General features: G+C 40.4%; 1 protein-coding gene across 1 annotated transcript in view; it reads left to right on the top strand.

Moving 5' to 3' along the window:
* The window catches only part of LOC126157289 (protein FAM98A), a 56,832-nt gene that overhangs the window by 16,999 nt on the left and 21,545 nt on the right, over nucleotides 1-18,288 (top strand). Inside the window, exon 5 of the mRNA XM_049916365.1 lies at nucleotides 16,496-16,675. Within this exon, the coding sequence (XP_049772322.1) occupies nucleotides 16,496-16,675 (180 nt within the window). The remainder of the gene's footprint in view (nucleotides 1-16,495; nucleotides 16,676-18,288) is intronic.

Here is an 18,288-nt window from a genome sequence, read left to right as displayed (position 1 = left end):
TCGTGATCAGCCTGCCATGGTAACCTGCTTTGTTGTTTTAATCTCTTCATCCCATTTCTTGTGTTTCTGTGGTTTTCTTGTCCCCTTTTGTCCATTTACAAGTTTGTTGACCTTCATCGTTCTTGCAATTTTTCCTTTAATTCCGTTTTGAGTTGTCAGTCTCTTTTGTTTTATTCTCACACCTGTGGCATTGTTTTATTTGGAACAAGGGACTGATGACCTTGTAGTTCAGTCCCTTTCCTCCTCTTTTCATACAACCAACCAACTGTAACTTGCAAATTTTTGCATTGAAACATACTATCAGGTTTCACTCTATTCAGGCATGGACAAAATTGTGAAATACAATATAACATATGAATATAACAGAGGGAAACATTCCACGAGGGAAAAATATATCGAAAAACAAAGATGATGTGACTTACCAAACGAAAGCGCTGGCATGTCGATACACACAAACATACACAGAAAATTCAAGCTTTCGTCAGGAAAGAGGGAAGGAGAGGGAAAGATGAAAGGGTGTGGGTTTTAAGGGAGAGGGTAAGGAGTCATTCCAATCCCGGGAGCGGAAAGACTTAACAAATGTCTGCTTGTGTCTGTGTATGTGCGGATGGATATGTGTGTGTGTGCGCGAGTGAACACCTGTCCTTTTTTCCCCCTAAGGTAAGTCTTTCCACTCCCGGGATTGGAATGACTCCTTACCCTCTCCCTTAAAACCCACATCCTTTCGTCTTTCCCTCTCCTTCCCTCTTTCCTGATGAAGCAACCGTTGGTTGTGAAAGCTTGAATTTTGTGTGTATGTTTGTGTGTCTGTCTACATGCCAGCACTTTCGTTTGGTAAGTCACATCAATATAACATATTATGATGCCTTGTGCAAACCTGAGGGAGCCTTTGGAATTTTGTTGTAAAATTCACCGCTTAATAAATATATTTCAATGTGTACCTTCACTACGACCTGTTGCTGCAGATAAGGCATGACCAAACAGTGCTCCATTAGTTTGTGCTCTCCAATCATGTTTCTGTCTGGTACACCATGTGCGGAATGGATGAGACTAGAGGATGAGGGGAAAGAATACTGTAACCTTGTCACATGCTCGCAAGTTTGCTGGCTATATGAATTGGTGTATATGTGGTGGCGCAAAAGTCGCTGGACACAGAGAACTGATTTAAACAAGATTGAATTTGGGTTTCATTACAAATACAAACAATACTTACAATTATTTTATATGTTCAAAGTGTTTTCCATCTCCATTAATTCATCTTTGAAGTCTTTGAGGAGTACTGTTACATACTCTTTGGCATAGTGATTTATCACTGTCCAAATTGTGAAATGCATTGTGTATAGATCTTTAGTTCAACAATGGTCTGGGGGTTATTGAGAATAAACAGTCCTTGGTGACACCCCATAGGAAAAAATCTGTGGACATGGTATCTGGTGAACATGGAGGCATGTCAATATCTGCCCTTCGACCAATCACTTTTCTTTGGAAAGTTTCGTTTAAACAGTCATTGACAGCAGTGGCATAATGTGTTGAAGCACCATTGTGTTGAAAGTAAATTTCTTGAGAGTTTTCAGCACGTCATAATTACATAAATGTGGAATGTAAACTTTAAACTTCTGTTTGGTATTATTCTTTGCACTGATCTTTGTGGTAAATCCAGCTCAGTTGCTAATTGTCTGATTGATTTTCACTGGGTCACAGTTAAACGTACTGGCAATTTTCCTCTGTTGTGACTGTTGTTGGCTGGCCAGATCTTGGTGCATCCATAACTAATCCATGTTCTTCAAATCTGTCTCACATGTCGTACACTTTTTGTCTCGACAGTGGTTTTGATCTAAAGTGTAATCCCCAATCATTAACAACTGCAGTAGCACCACTCTTATAAAAGGTGTTTAACGCAAAAATCCTTTCTTCTTTCTGTAACGTCGTGACAGTTCGGAAAACTACAACTGTAAACGTGTCTCACAGTTCACGCATTCAACAACTCACTAGTCTGATTATTGTAACAAACTGTCCACCAACTTTTTCACCACCCTGTATAATATTTATATTGTGTGTTGGGCTTACTATGTTGTCTATGAACTTGTCCTTATTGTTACACCATGCAAAATGCTTAGTATGTATAGGAAGAACACTCATGGAAATGCCATTAGTGTACCAGTCACAAAAGTGGTATGTTGGGTTTCTCTTGCAATTTTCAGTGTTTCTGGAGATGACCACAAAAGAGGACAAGCATCTCTGTAGTCCTTGGTGTATTGTTAAACAGGCTTTTATAGTTGGTGTTGTCAGTTATATGAAGTCTGTAAATCTCAAAGTGCAAGAGGTGAAACATTGAACCATAGATATGAAAGACAAAACTGATACTTCCAGTGAAAAATCAAACCTATTAAAAAACAAACACTCAGGATGTGTAACACTTCTTGGAAATCTCTCTATTAATGAGCACAGCAAAAGGATCCATCTCATACATTGAGACTCCAGAGGACATCAATAACAACCATGAATGGTGTGTCTGGCTTGGTGGACAAGGGTTAAATCAATTAAATTTTAAGATATTATTTCTAGAACTAGGAGTTAATGAAGAGAGCCATTTTTCCTGTGCCCTCCAGTGTCAACAGCAGTAAAGCAGTAATTATAATCACAAGCAGGTTCAGGTTTTGACAGGTCAGTCACACTTCTAATTATGAAACAATGATCACACTTGTAATTATAAAACAATGAGCTGGTTTGTTTTGGATGAATAATTCACTTGCTTTCTATTAACTGAGCCTACACAATTAAGGAAATTAGCTACTTGGGTAAGCCAACAGCTGTTGTTTCCCACTTTTATTGTTAAGCACTCATTTCATAAAGTGTCTCATGTTATCTTTTAGGTATTTGCATACAGTTTGAATTATTCCAGGACATGTATTCCAAATCAGTAAGAGTTGCCTCCATTCACATGTCAGCAGTTTTACATAAATTTTGAAAATTGACATAACATTCTTGGGGAACAGATCTGCAATTACTGCTTTTAAATGGAATATTATTATCCATCTTGAGTGCATTAATTTTTAAAAGGCCTAATCTTGGTTCAACATGAACCATCCTCTGTGATCTGTAGGAAACAGTAAGATAAGTTGTATTGATTAATTACGGTCTTTTGCAACTGTAATGAAAATCTTAATAAGACCAAACCCATTTCGTTTTATTCTAAAGCACCTTCAGTGGTCACTTTAACATCATGGTTTTTTCTCTTACAATTTGTTTGCTAGGATCGTGAACAGTTTACACGCTTTACATACTATTATAAACAGTGTTAATTCGTTTTCTTACTCACTGTTTTTTGTTGTTTCTTTCATTCTTCCTGTTCTTCCTTGTGTCTGTGTTGGATCTTAGCACACAGCAGTTTCAACTGCACTAAATATATTCACGTTTTTGTGTTGTGAAGAAAACTGTGCTTGCTATTATGTGTGTTTTGTTTTGCTGCTGTGGGGTGCGTTCATCTTTTGTTTGTTTTGGTAATTGCAGGAGTGTCTGCTATTGTTCTGCGAGTGTTTATATTTTCCAACTACAGCAATAGCAAAACAAAACACATGAAATGGCGAGATGACAGTACTTCTTCACAGTGGAGAAATGTGTGCTAAAATCCAACACATACATGTGGAAGTAAACAACAAAAAACCATGGGTAATGATGAGAATTAACACTGTTTATAGTAGTAACTAAAGCATGTGAACTGTTCACGACCCTAGAAAACCGAATTGTAGGAGAAGAAACATCATTATAGTAACTACTGAAGGTACTTTAGAATAAAGCAAAACACACTGGTCTTAAGACTTTCCTTACAGCTACAAAAGACTAAACAACATATACAACATGCGTATCTGCAAGTGCAAAAAGGAGGCTAAAAACAAAGAAGACAGCACATACTGTAAAATTACTCTATGAAATGCAAAAATGTTGCCATGACATGCCAACATCAAACATCACGTGCACCAGAATGTACCGTACTGTACCAATTACAAGAGCAACCCATCCTGTCAATAAATTCACATGTACATCACATAATAAAATAGTGGTTTTGTAGAATCCATGTTCTTGAAATATTCCATAAGGCTACTGCTTACAGGTGGCATCTGCTATATTTGTCACATTTAGATAACACACACACACACACACACACACATTGAGTCAATAATAAGTTTTGTTTGTTTGATAAGAATGGAGATAATAAAATTATGAAATACTTCTAATTTAAGACGGGAGGGGGGGGGGGGTCAACATCCTTAGCGTTGCTGTAAGCCTGACGTCATGGCTTGCTTCCTCATGTGATGGCCAATTTGGTGTTGTGCTGCAAGCCGACCAGTTGTCTGCTGACCATCCCTATTGTCAAAGGGCTGCACAGGAGGGCCCCTTCACCAATGTCAGGCACTGCACATGTCCAGTTGTTCCACCACACACTTTCTCTCACCAGTTGACTTAGACACATGTAAGCAATAATCAAAACATTAATAAGTAATAAAAATGTAAATAAACATGTGATATAATTCAGTGTGCTTATTCAGGATTACATTCAGATCTTGCTTTTATGAGTGCAAATCTCAAGTTCCTTCAAACAGTCAAGGAATAATCCCTTTTGATCCATATGTAGGATGTCCATCTTTTGCTCAATGTTCCAACTGTACGTGTGCTATCTCGTTTGCCCTACATACTGTTTACTGCAGTCGTTGCATTTGATGCTGTACGCACCTGAATCCTGAAACTCATTCCTAATATTACAGATTATATAACAGAGCTCGAATGTTAACGTGTTATTTGTATGAAGACCAATTTTGATATTTGTGTTATGGAAACATCTCTCTGTGTTGTTAGAAATAAGTTAAAGCCATATACCCTTTGCCGTTGTTCTTTTCTGCAATGTGACTTACGCTTACTTGTTTTAGGTGCTCTTCTTCATTTTATTATAAATTTTCACCACGTCCTTGCTTCTTTACCCATTCTCTATGGCCACTCGCTTTAGAGCTCTGTTTTTTCCTGCTTCCTGCTGGTGTAATGGTAATCTTAATAACCTGTCCACAATTGCATTACAGTATGCCCAATTGCAGCATGGAGTGTGGTATGAATGGTCATTAATACTATCTGTAGATGTATGTTTTCTGAACATGCTAAATTCATATTTTCTATGATTATTAGTGTCAAATACAAGTAATTTATTGTGATTATCTTCCTCAGTCCAAAGTAAATTTAATTTTTGGTACTGAGAACTTTTCATGTTCTTTGTTTTCAGTTCATTTTTGTCTCCGCTGTGTCATTAAATCAAATCCTCTCCATACTTCCTGTAATCATGATTTCCTGTTTAATATAAGGATCTGCATCATAGAATTTCTTTTCCAAGGAAAAATAGTTAAAGGAGATATGTGGATGATTAGATTTTATTACACAAAGGAGAAAATGTAGCACATAGAATGGGTCCTCAGCACCCAAAAATTAAGTTCTCTGTGGACTTTGAAGAGGATAACGGCATAAAGTACTTAAATTTAACCCTAACAAAGAATGACAGAAAACATGAATTTAGCCTAGTCAGGATATGTACATTTGTAGATGTTGTTATTAATGGGCACTCATGCCACCCTCCATGATGCTAGTGGGTGTACTTCAATGCAGTGATGTACAGGTTATTAAGATTGCTGCTAGGCCAGCAGGATGTAAAATAAGAACTGAATGTTTTAAAGCAAGTGACTGTGGCGAATGAGAACAGGAGCAAGGACATGGTGAAAAGTTATGAGTAATAAAATAAAGAAGCAATTAAAACAAGTAGGTTTAAGTCATTTCACAGTTAAGAATAACAACAAAGGAAGAAAAAGCGACCCATGAATAGGTTGGCGTACGAGGGGGCCATCCTGGTACCCATGGCTGTTCCCTTTAATTGTTGGTATGTCTGGCCTTCAAAAGTGAAGAAGTTGTGGGTCAGGATGAAGCTGGCTAAGGTAATGAGGAAAGAGGTTTTAGGTAGGGTGGCAGGTGATCGGCGTGAAAGGAAGTGCTCCATCGCAGCGAGGCCCTGGACGTGCGGGATATTTGTGTATAAGGAAGTGGCATCAATGGTTACAAGGATGGTTTCCGGGGGTAACAGATTGGGTAAGGATTCCAGGCGTTCGAGAAAGTGGTTGGTGTCTTTGATGAAGGATGGGAGACTGCATGTAGTGGGTTGAAGGTGTTGATCTACGTAGGCAGAGATACGTTCTGTGGGGGCTTGGTAACCGGCTACAATGGGGCGGCCGGGATGATTGGGTTTGTGAATTTTAGGAAAAAGGTAGAAGGTAGGGGTGCGGGGTGTCGGTGGGGCCAGGAGGTTGATGGAGTCAGGTGAAAGGTTTTGTAGGGGGCGTAAGGTTCTGAGGATTCCTTGAAGCTCCGCCTGGACATCAGGAATGGGATTACCTTGGCAAACTTTGTATGTGGTGTTGTCTGAAAGCTGACGCAGTCCCTCAGCCACATACTCCCGACGATCAAGTACCACGGTCGTGGAACCCTTGTCCGCCGGAAGGATGACGGTGGACCGGTCAGCCTTCAGATCACGTATAGCTTGGGCTTCAGCAGTGGTGATGTTGGGAGTAGGATTAAGGTTTTTTAAGAAGGATTGAGAGGCAAGGCTGGAAGTCAGAAATTCGTGGAAGGTTTGGAGAGGGTGATTTTGAGGAAGAGGAGGTGGGTCCCGCTGTGACGGAGGACGGAACTGTTCCAGGCAGGGTTCAATTTGGATAGTGTCTTCGGGAGTTGGATCATTAGGAGTAGGATTAGGATCATTTTTCTTCGTGGCAAAGTGATACTTCCAGCAGAGAGTACGAGTGTAGGACAGTAAATCTTTGACGAGGGCTGTTTGGTTGAATCTGGGAGTGGGGCTGAAGGTGAGGCCTTTGGATAGGACAGAGGTTTCGGATTGGGAGAGAGGTTTGGAGGAAAGGTTAACTACTGAATTAGGGTGTTGTGGTTCCAGATTGTGTTGATTGGAATTTTGAGGTTTTGGAGGGAGTGGAGCTGGAAGTGGGAGATTGAGTAGATGGGAGAGACTGGGTTTGTGTGCAATGAGAGGAGGTTGAGGTTTGCTGTAAAGGTTGTGAAGGGTGAGTGAGTTGCCTTTCTGGAGGTGGGAAACCAGGAGATTGGATAGTTTTTTGAGGTGAAGGGTGGCATGCTGTTCTAATTTGCGGTTGGCCTGTAGGAGGATGCTCTGAACAGCCGGTGTGGATGTGGGAGAGGAAAGATTGAGGACTTTTATTAAGGATAGGAGTTGACGGGTGTGTTCATTGGCTGAGTTGATGCGTAGGTGAAGGATTGGGTGGGTGAGGGCAATGGATTGTTCAGTTTGGAACTGGTATAGGGACTGATGGAAAGAAGGGTTGCAGCCAGAGATGGGAACTTTAAGTGTGAGGCCTTTGGGGGTAATGTCAAATGTCAGACAAGCCTGAGAAAATAAAATATGCGAGCGTAATCTGGCTAGGGTGAAGGCATGTTTGCGGAGGGAATGTAAATAAAACTTCATGGGGTCGTTGTGAGGGTGTTGTGAGGATGACATGGTATTAGAAGGTGGAAAGTGTAACATGAGGTTGAAATGAAAATGAAAACAACTGGAGAAAGTAACTAGAGATCTGTTGTGAAAAAAGGCGAAAAAGTGTTGGTTAAAGCTGGGCTATGTTGATCCTGTGGTGAACTTGGGTTGGTAGACAACGATGTGCACAAAGGTTAGGTGCTTGTGTTGCCGCCAAAACACGTTAAAGGATGGAGAGATTCGGGAAAATTTCGAAAAAACGGCGTGTAAATGTATTAAAAAGAGTGGTTTTGTGGTGGCAGATTATGAAAATGATATACAGAGGCAAAGAGTTTGGGCAGAGATGTCAGTCGAGGCGGAAGTGCAGAGGCAAAGATGTTGTTGAATGACAGGTGAGGTATGAGTGGCGGCAACTTGAAATTAGCGGAGATTGAGGCCTGGTGGATAACGGAAAGAGAGGATATATTGAAGAGCAAGTTCCCATCTCCGGAGTTCGGATAGGTTGGTGTTAGTGGGAAGTATCCAGATAACCCGGACGGTGTAACACTGTGCCAAGATGTGCTGGCCGTGCACCAAGGCATGTTTAGCCACAGGGTGATCCTCATTACCAACAAACACTGTCTGCCTGTGTCCATTCATGCAAATGGACAGTTTGTTGCCGTTCATTCCCACATAGAATGCATCACAGTGTAGGCAGGTCAGTTGGTAAATCACGTGGGTGCTTTCACACGTGGCTCTGCCTTTGATTGTGTACACCTTCCGGGTTACAGGACTGGAGTAGGTGGTGGTGGGAGGGTGCATGGGACAGGTTTTACACCGGGGGCGGTTACAAGGGTAGGAGCCAGAGGGTAGGGAAGGTGGTTTGGGGATTTCATAGGGATGAAGGTTAGGTGGACGGCGGAAAGACACTCTTGGTGGAGTGGGGAGGATTTCATGAAGGATGGATCTCATTTCAGGGCAGGATTTGAGGAACGTCCAGGGCCTCGCTGCGATGGAGCACTCCCTTTCACGCCGATCACCTGCCACACTACCTAAAACCTCTTTCCTCATTACCTTAGCCAGCTTCATCCTGACCCACAACTTCTTCGCTTTTGAAGGCCAGACATACCAACAATTAAAGGAAACAGCCATGGGTACCAGGATGGCCCCCTCGTACGCCAACCTATTCATGTGTCGCTTAGAGGAAGCCTTCTTGGTTACCCAAGCCTGCCAACCCAAAGTTTGGTACAGATTTATTGATGACATTTTCATGAGCTGGACTCACAGCGAAGAAGAACTCCAGAATTTCCTCTCCAACCTCAACTCCTTTGGTTCCATCAGATTCACCTGGTCCTACTCAAAATCCCATGCCACTTTCCTTGATGTTGACCTCCACCTGTCCAATGGTCAGCTTCACACGTCCGTCCACATCAAATCCACCAACAAGCAACAGTACCTCCATTATGACAGCTGCCACCCATTCCACATCAAACTGTCCTTCCCTACAGCCTAGGTCTTCGTGGCAAACGAATCTGCTCCAGTCCGGAATCCCTGAACCATTACACCAACAACCTAACAACAGCTTTCGCATCCCGCAACTACCCTCCCGACCTGGTACAGAAGCAAATAACCAGAGCCACTTCCTCATCCTCTCAAACCCAGAACCTCCCACACAAGAACAACAAAAGTGCCCCACTTGTGACAGGATACTTTCCGGGACTGGATCAGACTCTGAATGTGGCTCTCCAGGAGGGATAAGACTTCCTCAAGTCCTGCCCTGAAATGAGATCCATCCTTCATGAAATCCTCCCCACTCCACCAAGAGTGTCTTTCCGCTGTCCACCTAACCTTCATCCCTATGAAATCCCCAAACCACCTTCCCTACCCTCTGGCTCCTACCCTTGTAACCACTCCCGGTGTAAAACCTGTCCCATGCACCCTCCCACCACCACCTACTCCAGTCCTGTAACCCGGAAGGTGTACACAATCAAAGGCAGAGCCACGTGTGAAAGCACCCACGTGATTTACCAACTGACCTGCCTACACTGTGACGCATTCTATGTGGGAATGACCAGCAACAAACTGTCCATTCGCATGAATGGACACAGGCAGACAGTGTTTGTTGGTAATGAGGATCACCCTGTGGCTAAACATGCCTTGGTGCACGGCCAGCACATCTTGGCACAGTGTTACACCGTCCGGGTTATCTGGATACTTCCCACTAACACCAACCTATCCGAACTCCAGAGATGGGAACTTGCTCTTCAATATATCCTCTCTTCCCGTTATCCACCAGGCCTCAATCTCCGCTAATTTCAAGTTGCCGCCACTCATACCTCACCTGTCATTCAGCAACATCTTTGCCTCTGTATATGTCTGCTTGTGTCTGTATATGTGTGGATGGATATGTGTGTGTGTGTGTGTGTGCGCGCAAGTGTATACCCGTCCTTTTTTCCCCCTAAGGTAAGTCTTTCCGCTCCCGGGATTGGAATGACTCCTTACCCTCTCCCTTAAAACCCAAATCCTTTCGTCTTTCCCTCTCTTCCCTCTTTCCTGACGAAGCAACCGTTGGTTGCGAAAGCTAGAATTTTGTGTGTATGTTTGTGTTTGTTTGTATGTCTATCGACGTGCCAGCGCTTTCGTTTATATATATATTATATATATTAAAAAACAAAGATGCTGTGACTTACCAAATGAGAAAGTGCTAGTAGATAGACACAATAAAACACACAAACACACACACACACACACACACACACACACACACACACACACACAAATTTCAAGCTTTCGCAACCCATGGTTGCTTCATCAGGAAAGAGGGAAGGAGAGGGAAAGACGAAAGGATGTGGGTTTTAAGAGAGAGGGTAAGGAGTCATTCCAATCCCGGGAGCGGAAAGACTTACCTTAGGGGAAAAAAGGGACAGGTATACACCCGCGCTCGCACGCACACACACTCATATCCATCCGCACATACACAGACACAGGCAGACATATGTAAAGGCAAAGAGTTTGGGCAGAGATGTCAGTCGAGGGGGAAGTACGAGGCAAAGATCCTCTCTTCCCGTTACCCACCAGGCCAAAACCTCCGCTAATTTCAAGTTGCCGCCCCTCGTACATCATTTGTTGCTTAACAACTTCTTTGCCTCTGTACTTCCGCCTCGACTGACATCTCTGCCCAAACTCTTTGCCTTTACATATGTCTGCTTGTGTCTGTATATGTGCGGATGGATATGTGTGTGTATGTGCAAGTGAATACCTGTCCCTTCCCCCCCCCCCCCCCCTCCCCCCTCCCCTAAGGTAAGTCTTTCCGCTCCCGGGATTGGAATGACTCCTTACCCTCTCCCTTAAAACCCACATCCTTTCATCTTTCCCTCTCCTTCCCTCTTTCCTGATGAAGCAACCGTGGGTTGCAAAAGCTTGAAATTTGTGTGTATGTTTGTGTGTTTTTTATTGTGTCTATCTACCAGCGCTTTCTCGTTTGCTAAGTCACAGCATCTTTGTTTTTTAATATATTCTTCACATGTGGAATGTTTCTTTCTGTTATATTCATATATTTTTAATAATGTCTTTTAACCCTAACAAACCTGAGATTTTAATTAAGTACATCCATTCTCACCAAATGAACAAAATTATTTTTAATTCAGTGTTGGTGTTTGTTTTATCCAAATGTGACAATTGTACCAGATGCAATCTGGTAGCAATAGCCTTATGGAATATTTTAATAACGTAGATTCTACAAAGCCATTATTTTGTGATGTAACATATAAATTTGTTGATAGGGGGATGGGTTATTCTTTCACCTACACAGTTGTGTATGATTCTGGTACATTTGATGTTTTATGTTGGCATAGTATGGTAACATTTTCTATTTCAGAGTATTTGCCATTTAGTTATTTTACGATTGCCACAGATCTGAAGATGGTTCACGTAAAGTCTAAACTGGTCATTAAAAAAATAGTGCACTCAAGACAGATAGTGAATCTGTTTGCTTTACATAAAGATGTTTATCATTAACATATCTTTTAAGAAAGATATGCCATTGTAATCAGTGGGAGAACATATTTGTTAAAAGGAGAGGAGAAAGACAACATTATAAAGCTGTCCGAATTGAGTACAGACTGTTGTCTCAAGACAGCAAAGTGAGCAGCAGCTTTGGGGTTCTCTCGGCAGCAGCAGTTATCAGTACACTCAAATCACAGGCAGTACAGATGCACTCATCTCAGCTATGCCCAGTCCTGGATTTTGAATGGTTATTCCTCTTAAAGTTTTTTACTGCCCCTTCTGTTTCTTGATTGTTTCTTTCATCTTAACTTTTTCCCAATTTAACATTTAAAAAAAACAAATATACCTTATGTGGTCAGCAGTGCACTTAAGACAGAAGACTTTACATTCCTGAACATTCTGCTGTCACAGGACCCACAATATGTTTGCTGTCATCCAACCTACTATTGACACAGTATTAGAATTGTGTTTGTTAATGATTCCAAACTGAGAAACTCGTTCCTGTGATAGAACCGAAGAGTTACAGTGAGGAGGATATTTTGTTTTGAAGTAGCTGTTGCTGTTTAAATAGAATCAAACTGAGCTCATTGTTGAACTTCTAATGCCCACAGGTGGCATCTATTTCAAATCTTCTTGTTTTCCTTATTCGCTAACCATTTTATAACACTGTAATTACTTATGTAGTCATCTATCAATGTGGGATCAGATAAGCAAAGCTATCTTACTGATAACTACAAGTAGCTATTTAACAACTTCATAAGAGATTAAAAAAACCTACTCACCAAGTGTCAGCAGGGGAACACACATAGAAACGGATTTAACATTTACATGAATCGGAGCCAGTGGCTCCTTCTTCTGGCAGAAGATTTGAAGGGAAAGGAAAGGGGCAAAGGAAAAGGACTGGAGGGGTTTAGGGGAAGGGGTACAGTTCAGAAGTCACCCAGAACCCTGAGACAAAGGAGACTTACCAGACGGGATGAGAAGGAAAGACTGAGTGTTGGGGACTGCACGGGTTGAGATTTGACAACCTGGGACAGGGTAATATGCAAGACAGAGATTACTACTAAAACATCATGCATGAGTTAATAAGAGTGAAAAGATAAGTGCATTGTATGTAACAGAGATGGGAGGGAGACAGTGAAAAATAGACTAGTCAAAAATGAAAGATTTAGGAAACTAAAATTGTGTGAAGAAAGGAGAGTTATTCTGAATAAATGCTGAGACGGAAGAAATTAAATTAAGGCCAGGTGGGTGGCGAGAACCAAGGACATGTTGTTGTGCTAGTTCCCACCTGCGGAGTTTTGAGAAGCTAGTGTCTGGGGCAAGAATCCAGACGGTGTGTATGATGACACTGGCACCAGTCATGGCTGTCATGTTGTACAGTATGCTCTGTAACAGGATATTGTGTGTTGCCTGTATGCACCCTCTGCCTATATGCATTCATCCTGACTGATAAATGGGTGGTAGTCACACCAATGTAAAAGGCCAAACAGTGTCCACATAACAGCTGGTATATGACTTGTCATTTCACAGGTGGCTCTCCCTTTGATAGTATATGTTTTGCCAGTTACAGGGCTGGAATAGGTGGTGAAGGAGGGTGCATAGGGCAAGTCTTGCAGTGTGGACTATCACAGATGTACGAACCATAGGGTAGGGAGATGGGTGCAGGAGGAGCATATCTATCCATTTAATTATATTATTTTATTATATTATTAAATTACATTAATGTATTTGTGTTAGCTACACAGAATCAGTTAAGGAATTTTATTGAATGATTGATGAGACAGCACACAATGAAAAAAGATCTTAGTTTTAGCTTTATTAGTTTGTTGCATAGCCTATTCTTCTTTCATATCTGAGCTGCTTGGCTCAGGAAAACTAACTCCATTATTGTATGAATCAGGCAGTAAATTAATGAACATATTCACAGCAGTTTGTTTTAGTTATGTCATGTTCCGTGGCTCATTTTCCCGATAATTTTATCGATATGATGTGGAACAAGTCAGATTACAAGAGATATAAAGTACTAATATTAATATTACTGAAATTTTTAGTTCTACACCTGCAACTACATTTAGAGGTACTTTTTTTTACCAGTTCTGAAACAGAAACTCGTCCATGGAATAGGAGGAGTTGCCTAAAGGAAATGATTTTAAACTAGATTTAAAACTTGATCTGCTACCTGCCAGACACTTTAGGTACTGAAGTATGGAAATCATTCAAATTACAAATTATTCATAAATGAGCTTCATATTGCCAATAACTTACTGTATCATGCCTACCAGTAATGAATTTATAAACTTCTGATACCCAAATCACTTCACAATGTAGTGTATATTGTGAAAACATGATTGCAACCCTCTGTCTACTAAACTTTGTGCATTCAAGACTTCCCCCATGTGGTTGTCTTTGGTTTTTAAGTACACAATGAGCTGCCCCCTTTGTAGTTGCAGGGCCCCCATCACAAGTGATTCATATTTTGCTGCACTACCCCACCTTTTGGCCTTTCACACTAAATATGCTCTCCTACCTTTTTTGTCCCAGATGTTAGCAGATGACCCTCACAAAGTTATGTCTGTCCTCAGTTTCCTTCATGAAAGTGGTTGTTGTCCCAGGTTTGAGTACCTAAATTTCCCTCTGGAATTGGAGACCCTCCGTTTAGTGCTGGCATTGGTGTTGGTTATGCAGACCGTGACGTTGTCTCCATACTGGCCATAATCTCCACCTGGCCCCCCCTTTTTCCTACCTTACGCCTGTCCCCCCTCCCCCTCCCCCTCCCCCTCCACACACTTTTCATGTGTCCCCTGTTGTTTTCCCCATTGTTTCTCACTTCACTGCCTGAATATCTGTGTGCACCACAACTGTCACTCAGCTGGCTGCTCCCGGCAGAATGCAAGGAAAGCTGAAGCAACTCCTCACTTTACTGTCATGATGATGATGATGATGATGATGATGATGATGATGATTATGATTGGTTTGTGAGACGCTCAACTGCGCGGTTATCAGCGCCCATACAAATTCCCAACCTTTGCTCAGTCCAATATCTCCACTTACATGAATCATGATGAAATGATGAGAACAAGACTAACACCCAGTCATCTCAAGGCAGGTGAAAATCCCTGACCCTGCCAGGAATCGAACCTGGGACCCTGTGTTCAGGAAGCGAGAACGTGACTGCGAGACCACGAGCTACGTACTATTGTCAAGAGATACAAGTGCAACAGACAAGGTGTGTAATGTGTTTGACCAGAGAAGTGAACATAAAGAGAAAAGTGACCATGTCTTTTGATGAGGATACTTTGTTATTTTTGATGGAGGACAGGAACACCATTCCTGAGGGGATCAAACTTCAGGCAGAATGTTGAAATCAGTCAGGTGCTTACTAAATGTAAGCCTTAAGTACATAACTGTGGATCAAACTTTACAAGACCAGTTGTGTAGTGTTCATCCATGTATAGTTCCAGATGTGCTGTGAATGTTATAACTAACCCCCAACTAATTCATAGCTTACATGGTTGAAAAGCAAAAATAGCTAAAATTTCTTTCAGTAATACTACAGAAAGGGAAGTTATATTGTTTCATCTGACAAAAACTGATCTTGTTTATTTAACAGGATTTTTGTCTCTTTAGGTAATTGAAGTGAAAGTACAACTCATTTGTTTAAATAAAACTTTCTTTATAGGGCATATTTTGATATTGGACTGAATTTATCTTCTGCTATTTACTTAAGTTTGGTCCAAATTAGCATCTGCTCTGTGTGGTTGCTTTAAGACAGCATTGAAACTGGTAAAGGAATTTATACAATGTCGCCTATATAAACATAGGACTTCTAATACTATTGATAAGTAAAACAGGTTGTCATTTGAAGCCACTGAGTTACAATCAGTCAAGAATGCCAATTAGTGTCCACACTTCCACATAAAGCGTCAGCTAGTAAAATTATTAAGACCAAAACTATTTCTTAAAAACACTTCACTTGGGGTGATTGACTACTTGAATGAAAAATGATACTCTTTATGGTGATACTTTCACATATCAGGTCAAAGTTTTAAGGGGAGGGGGAGGGAGAGAGAGAGAGAGAGAGAGAGAGAGAGAGAGAGAGAGAGAGAGAGAGAGAGATAAGTCAGATATGAATCATTGTTTTCTAATCTTTACATGAAAAACAAACTCGGCACAATAATGAACATTAAATAATAGTTTCTTTGGCTTATGATTACATTTCTTTGATAAATGGCTATGTTATCTAAGTGATTGCAGGCAACAGCTTAAAATAACAACTGGCTAAAAATAGTAAAAGGAATGCCATGATGTCAATTTGTGGGACTGTCGTTCACCTCTATACCTACATTACTTAAGAGTGTCAGAAATATTGTTTTTACAATCTGTTGTTGTGGGGGGGGGGGGTCCACAACCACAATATGTTTAAGACCGAAAACATAGCCGAAGCAGGCCTTTATCTATTTATTGTCTGTGCTGTTAGCTAATTTCAGCCATTGGTCATTTTCAAATACTTATCCCAAGTCTCGAGCTTCATAAATTATTTCTCTAAGTAGTCAGTACATATGTAACAGCACACATCATTTTTGTGTGCATGTGTAGTACAAATACAATACAGCACTTCTGGATTGTATTGATGCTACATATGCACATGAAAACAATGTGCCGTAACATATGTACTGGCTATTAAGCCAAATATTATGTGATGCTTGAGTTTTGTGATAAGTGCTTGGAAAAGACACTGTCAAAATTAGCTAATAGAACAGACAGTAAATAGATTAGAATCTTCTTGGGCCGCATTTTCATTCTTAAAAGAACATATTGTATTACAAGCATTCCGTATCATCTGGCACTTACGTATAAGCAAAGATGTTAACAAAGTGTGTTTTACAATAATGTAGGTATGGAAGCAATGAATTATATAAATTGCTCATGAATTTACTTCTTTGTGTACATGCAGCTACATAATTTCTTTCCCTACAGATGAAGGAGGTATTGGCGAAAGCATCTCCTGAATTAATTGGGAAGCCGTTATTCACAGGTGTTCTATCGGACAAACAGTGGCACATCCTAGCTAACTTACAGTCCGAAATGCAAGACGAGTATCGTGTACGGAAAGAACTGCTAATAAAGAGATTAGATGTGACTATACAGTCATTTCAGGTTGGTTCCCTTTAATAAATAGCAATGCACTATTCCTTTATGAAGTTTGTAGCTGAACTATATCTAAATTTAGTTAATATCTACAGAAACAGTGAGGAATGTACTAATTATGATTATTTTCAATTTTTAAATCTCATTTTGATGTTTGTAAATAATTGAAAGTAAAAATTAGTGAGAAATAATTAGTTTTATGCATAAGATTTAACATACGTTACTAGATTTGTGCTTCATAATGAACTGTAAAATACTTCATATCATTATCATGAATGCCATATCAAGAATCACTTGTGAATGTTTCAAAATCTTGAAAGTTAACCATACTTTAAGGAATGGCATATTAAAGCAAAATTTGCTGCTGGCCTGTACTATTTGTGTGTAATGCGCTCGAACTCTTTTTCAGTTTAGTGTATGACTATTGACTTCATGTCGCAGTATATATTCTGAAAGATGGCAGTCATCAATCTTGCGCCAAAGTTATTACCAGTCACTTTACTCAATGCAGTTTAAACTAATCTGTTTTGTCGTTGCTTAGTTGTTACGTAGGACTGCACCACACATTTGAAGCTTGTAAATTTCCAGTTTTGGCAGTTGAAACATCTTTTTTTCACACATCACTGAGTGCTGAAAACTTGGTGCCATAAAACATAACAAACATGATATTGGAAGACTACTTAGTCATTATCAGGGAGTGATAGGTATATGACAATTTGTCAAAAATCTGATTTTTTAAAAATCTACTTATAACATTTAAATATGGTGGAACGTGCTTTGTGGAATGTAAATGGTGAGTTGTTAACTTTACTGTACAACACTTCAGATACATTTTGGGTCATAGGTCCTTCATCAGAAATGTAAACATGAGCTACAGGGTATCCATAAAGTTATACTATCATTTCAGAAAACCATAATTTGAAAACAATTAGAGAAGAGAATTGTGATTCATTGTAAAATGTTCAGCAGCTCTAAAAGTTTTTCTTTTCTGTTACGCCAGAATTTCAGTGTGCGGCGAGAGATCAGCCATAGAAAATCGAGGTGATATTAAGAGTCCTGTCCATGTACGGGTCAACATTGCAGCATCAACAGTTCAGATTGCCTCATTGCTTCATACACAGACTGTAGCAATGTCATTGACTGGTGTTGTGTACACATGATTCTTGTCATAACCAGACAAAAATAAATCTAATGGCATAACATCTAGAGAACAGGGAGCTGTACATTGTGATCTTAACAATCAGTCCAACTCTCAGGAAATGTATGTAAACAGACTGTTTAAATACATGCTTTGCCAGTGGTGCCTTTTCAAACTGGCATCAATAATTCTGCAGTACAACTGTCAGACTTGAATTCTGTATACCAGATGACAAATTGCACTGTCTCCTTGTTTTGTCACCATTTTCATGCACTCCAAGTAAAATCTGCAAGAGAAGAGAGAGGAAAAAAGCCTTTGAGAACTGCAAAATGGTTTATAACAAACCATGAGTCTCTCTCTAATAGTTTCCAAGTTGAGATTTTTTGAATGACAGCAGACCTTCATAGATGCCCTATCTACATGTAAGTTCATGATGGAGCAGTTAAGTTAAATAACCAACAAAAGGATAATGTTCTACGACTCA

Source organism: Schistocerca cancellata, chromosome 2 (genome assembly GCF_023864275.1).
Source record: "Schistocerca cancellata isolate TAMUIC-IGC-003103 chromosome 2, iqSchCanc2.1, whole genome shotgun sequence".
Classification (NCBI taxonomy): Eukaryota; Metazoa; Arthropoda; class Insecta; order Orthoptera; family Acrididae; genus Schistocerca; species Schistocerca cancellata.
This window is presented reverse-complemented; position numbering and strand designations above follow the sequence as displayed.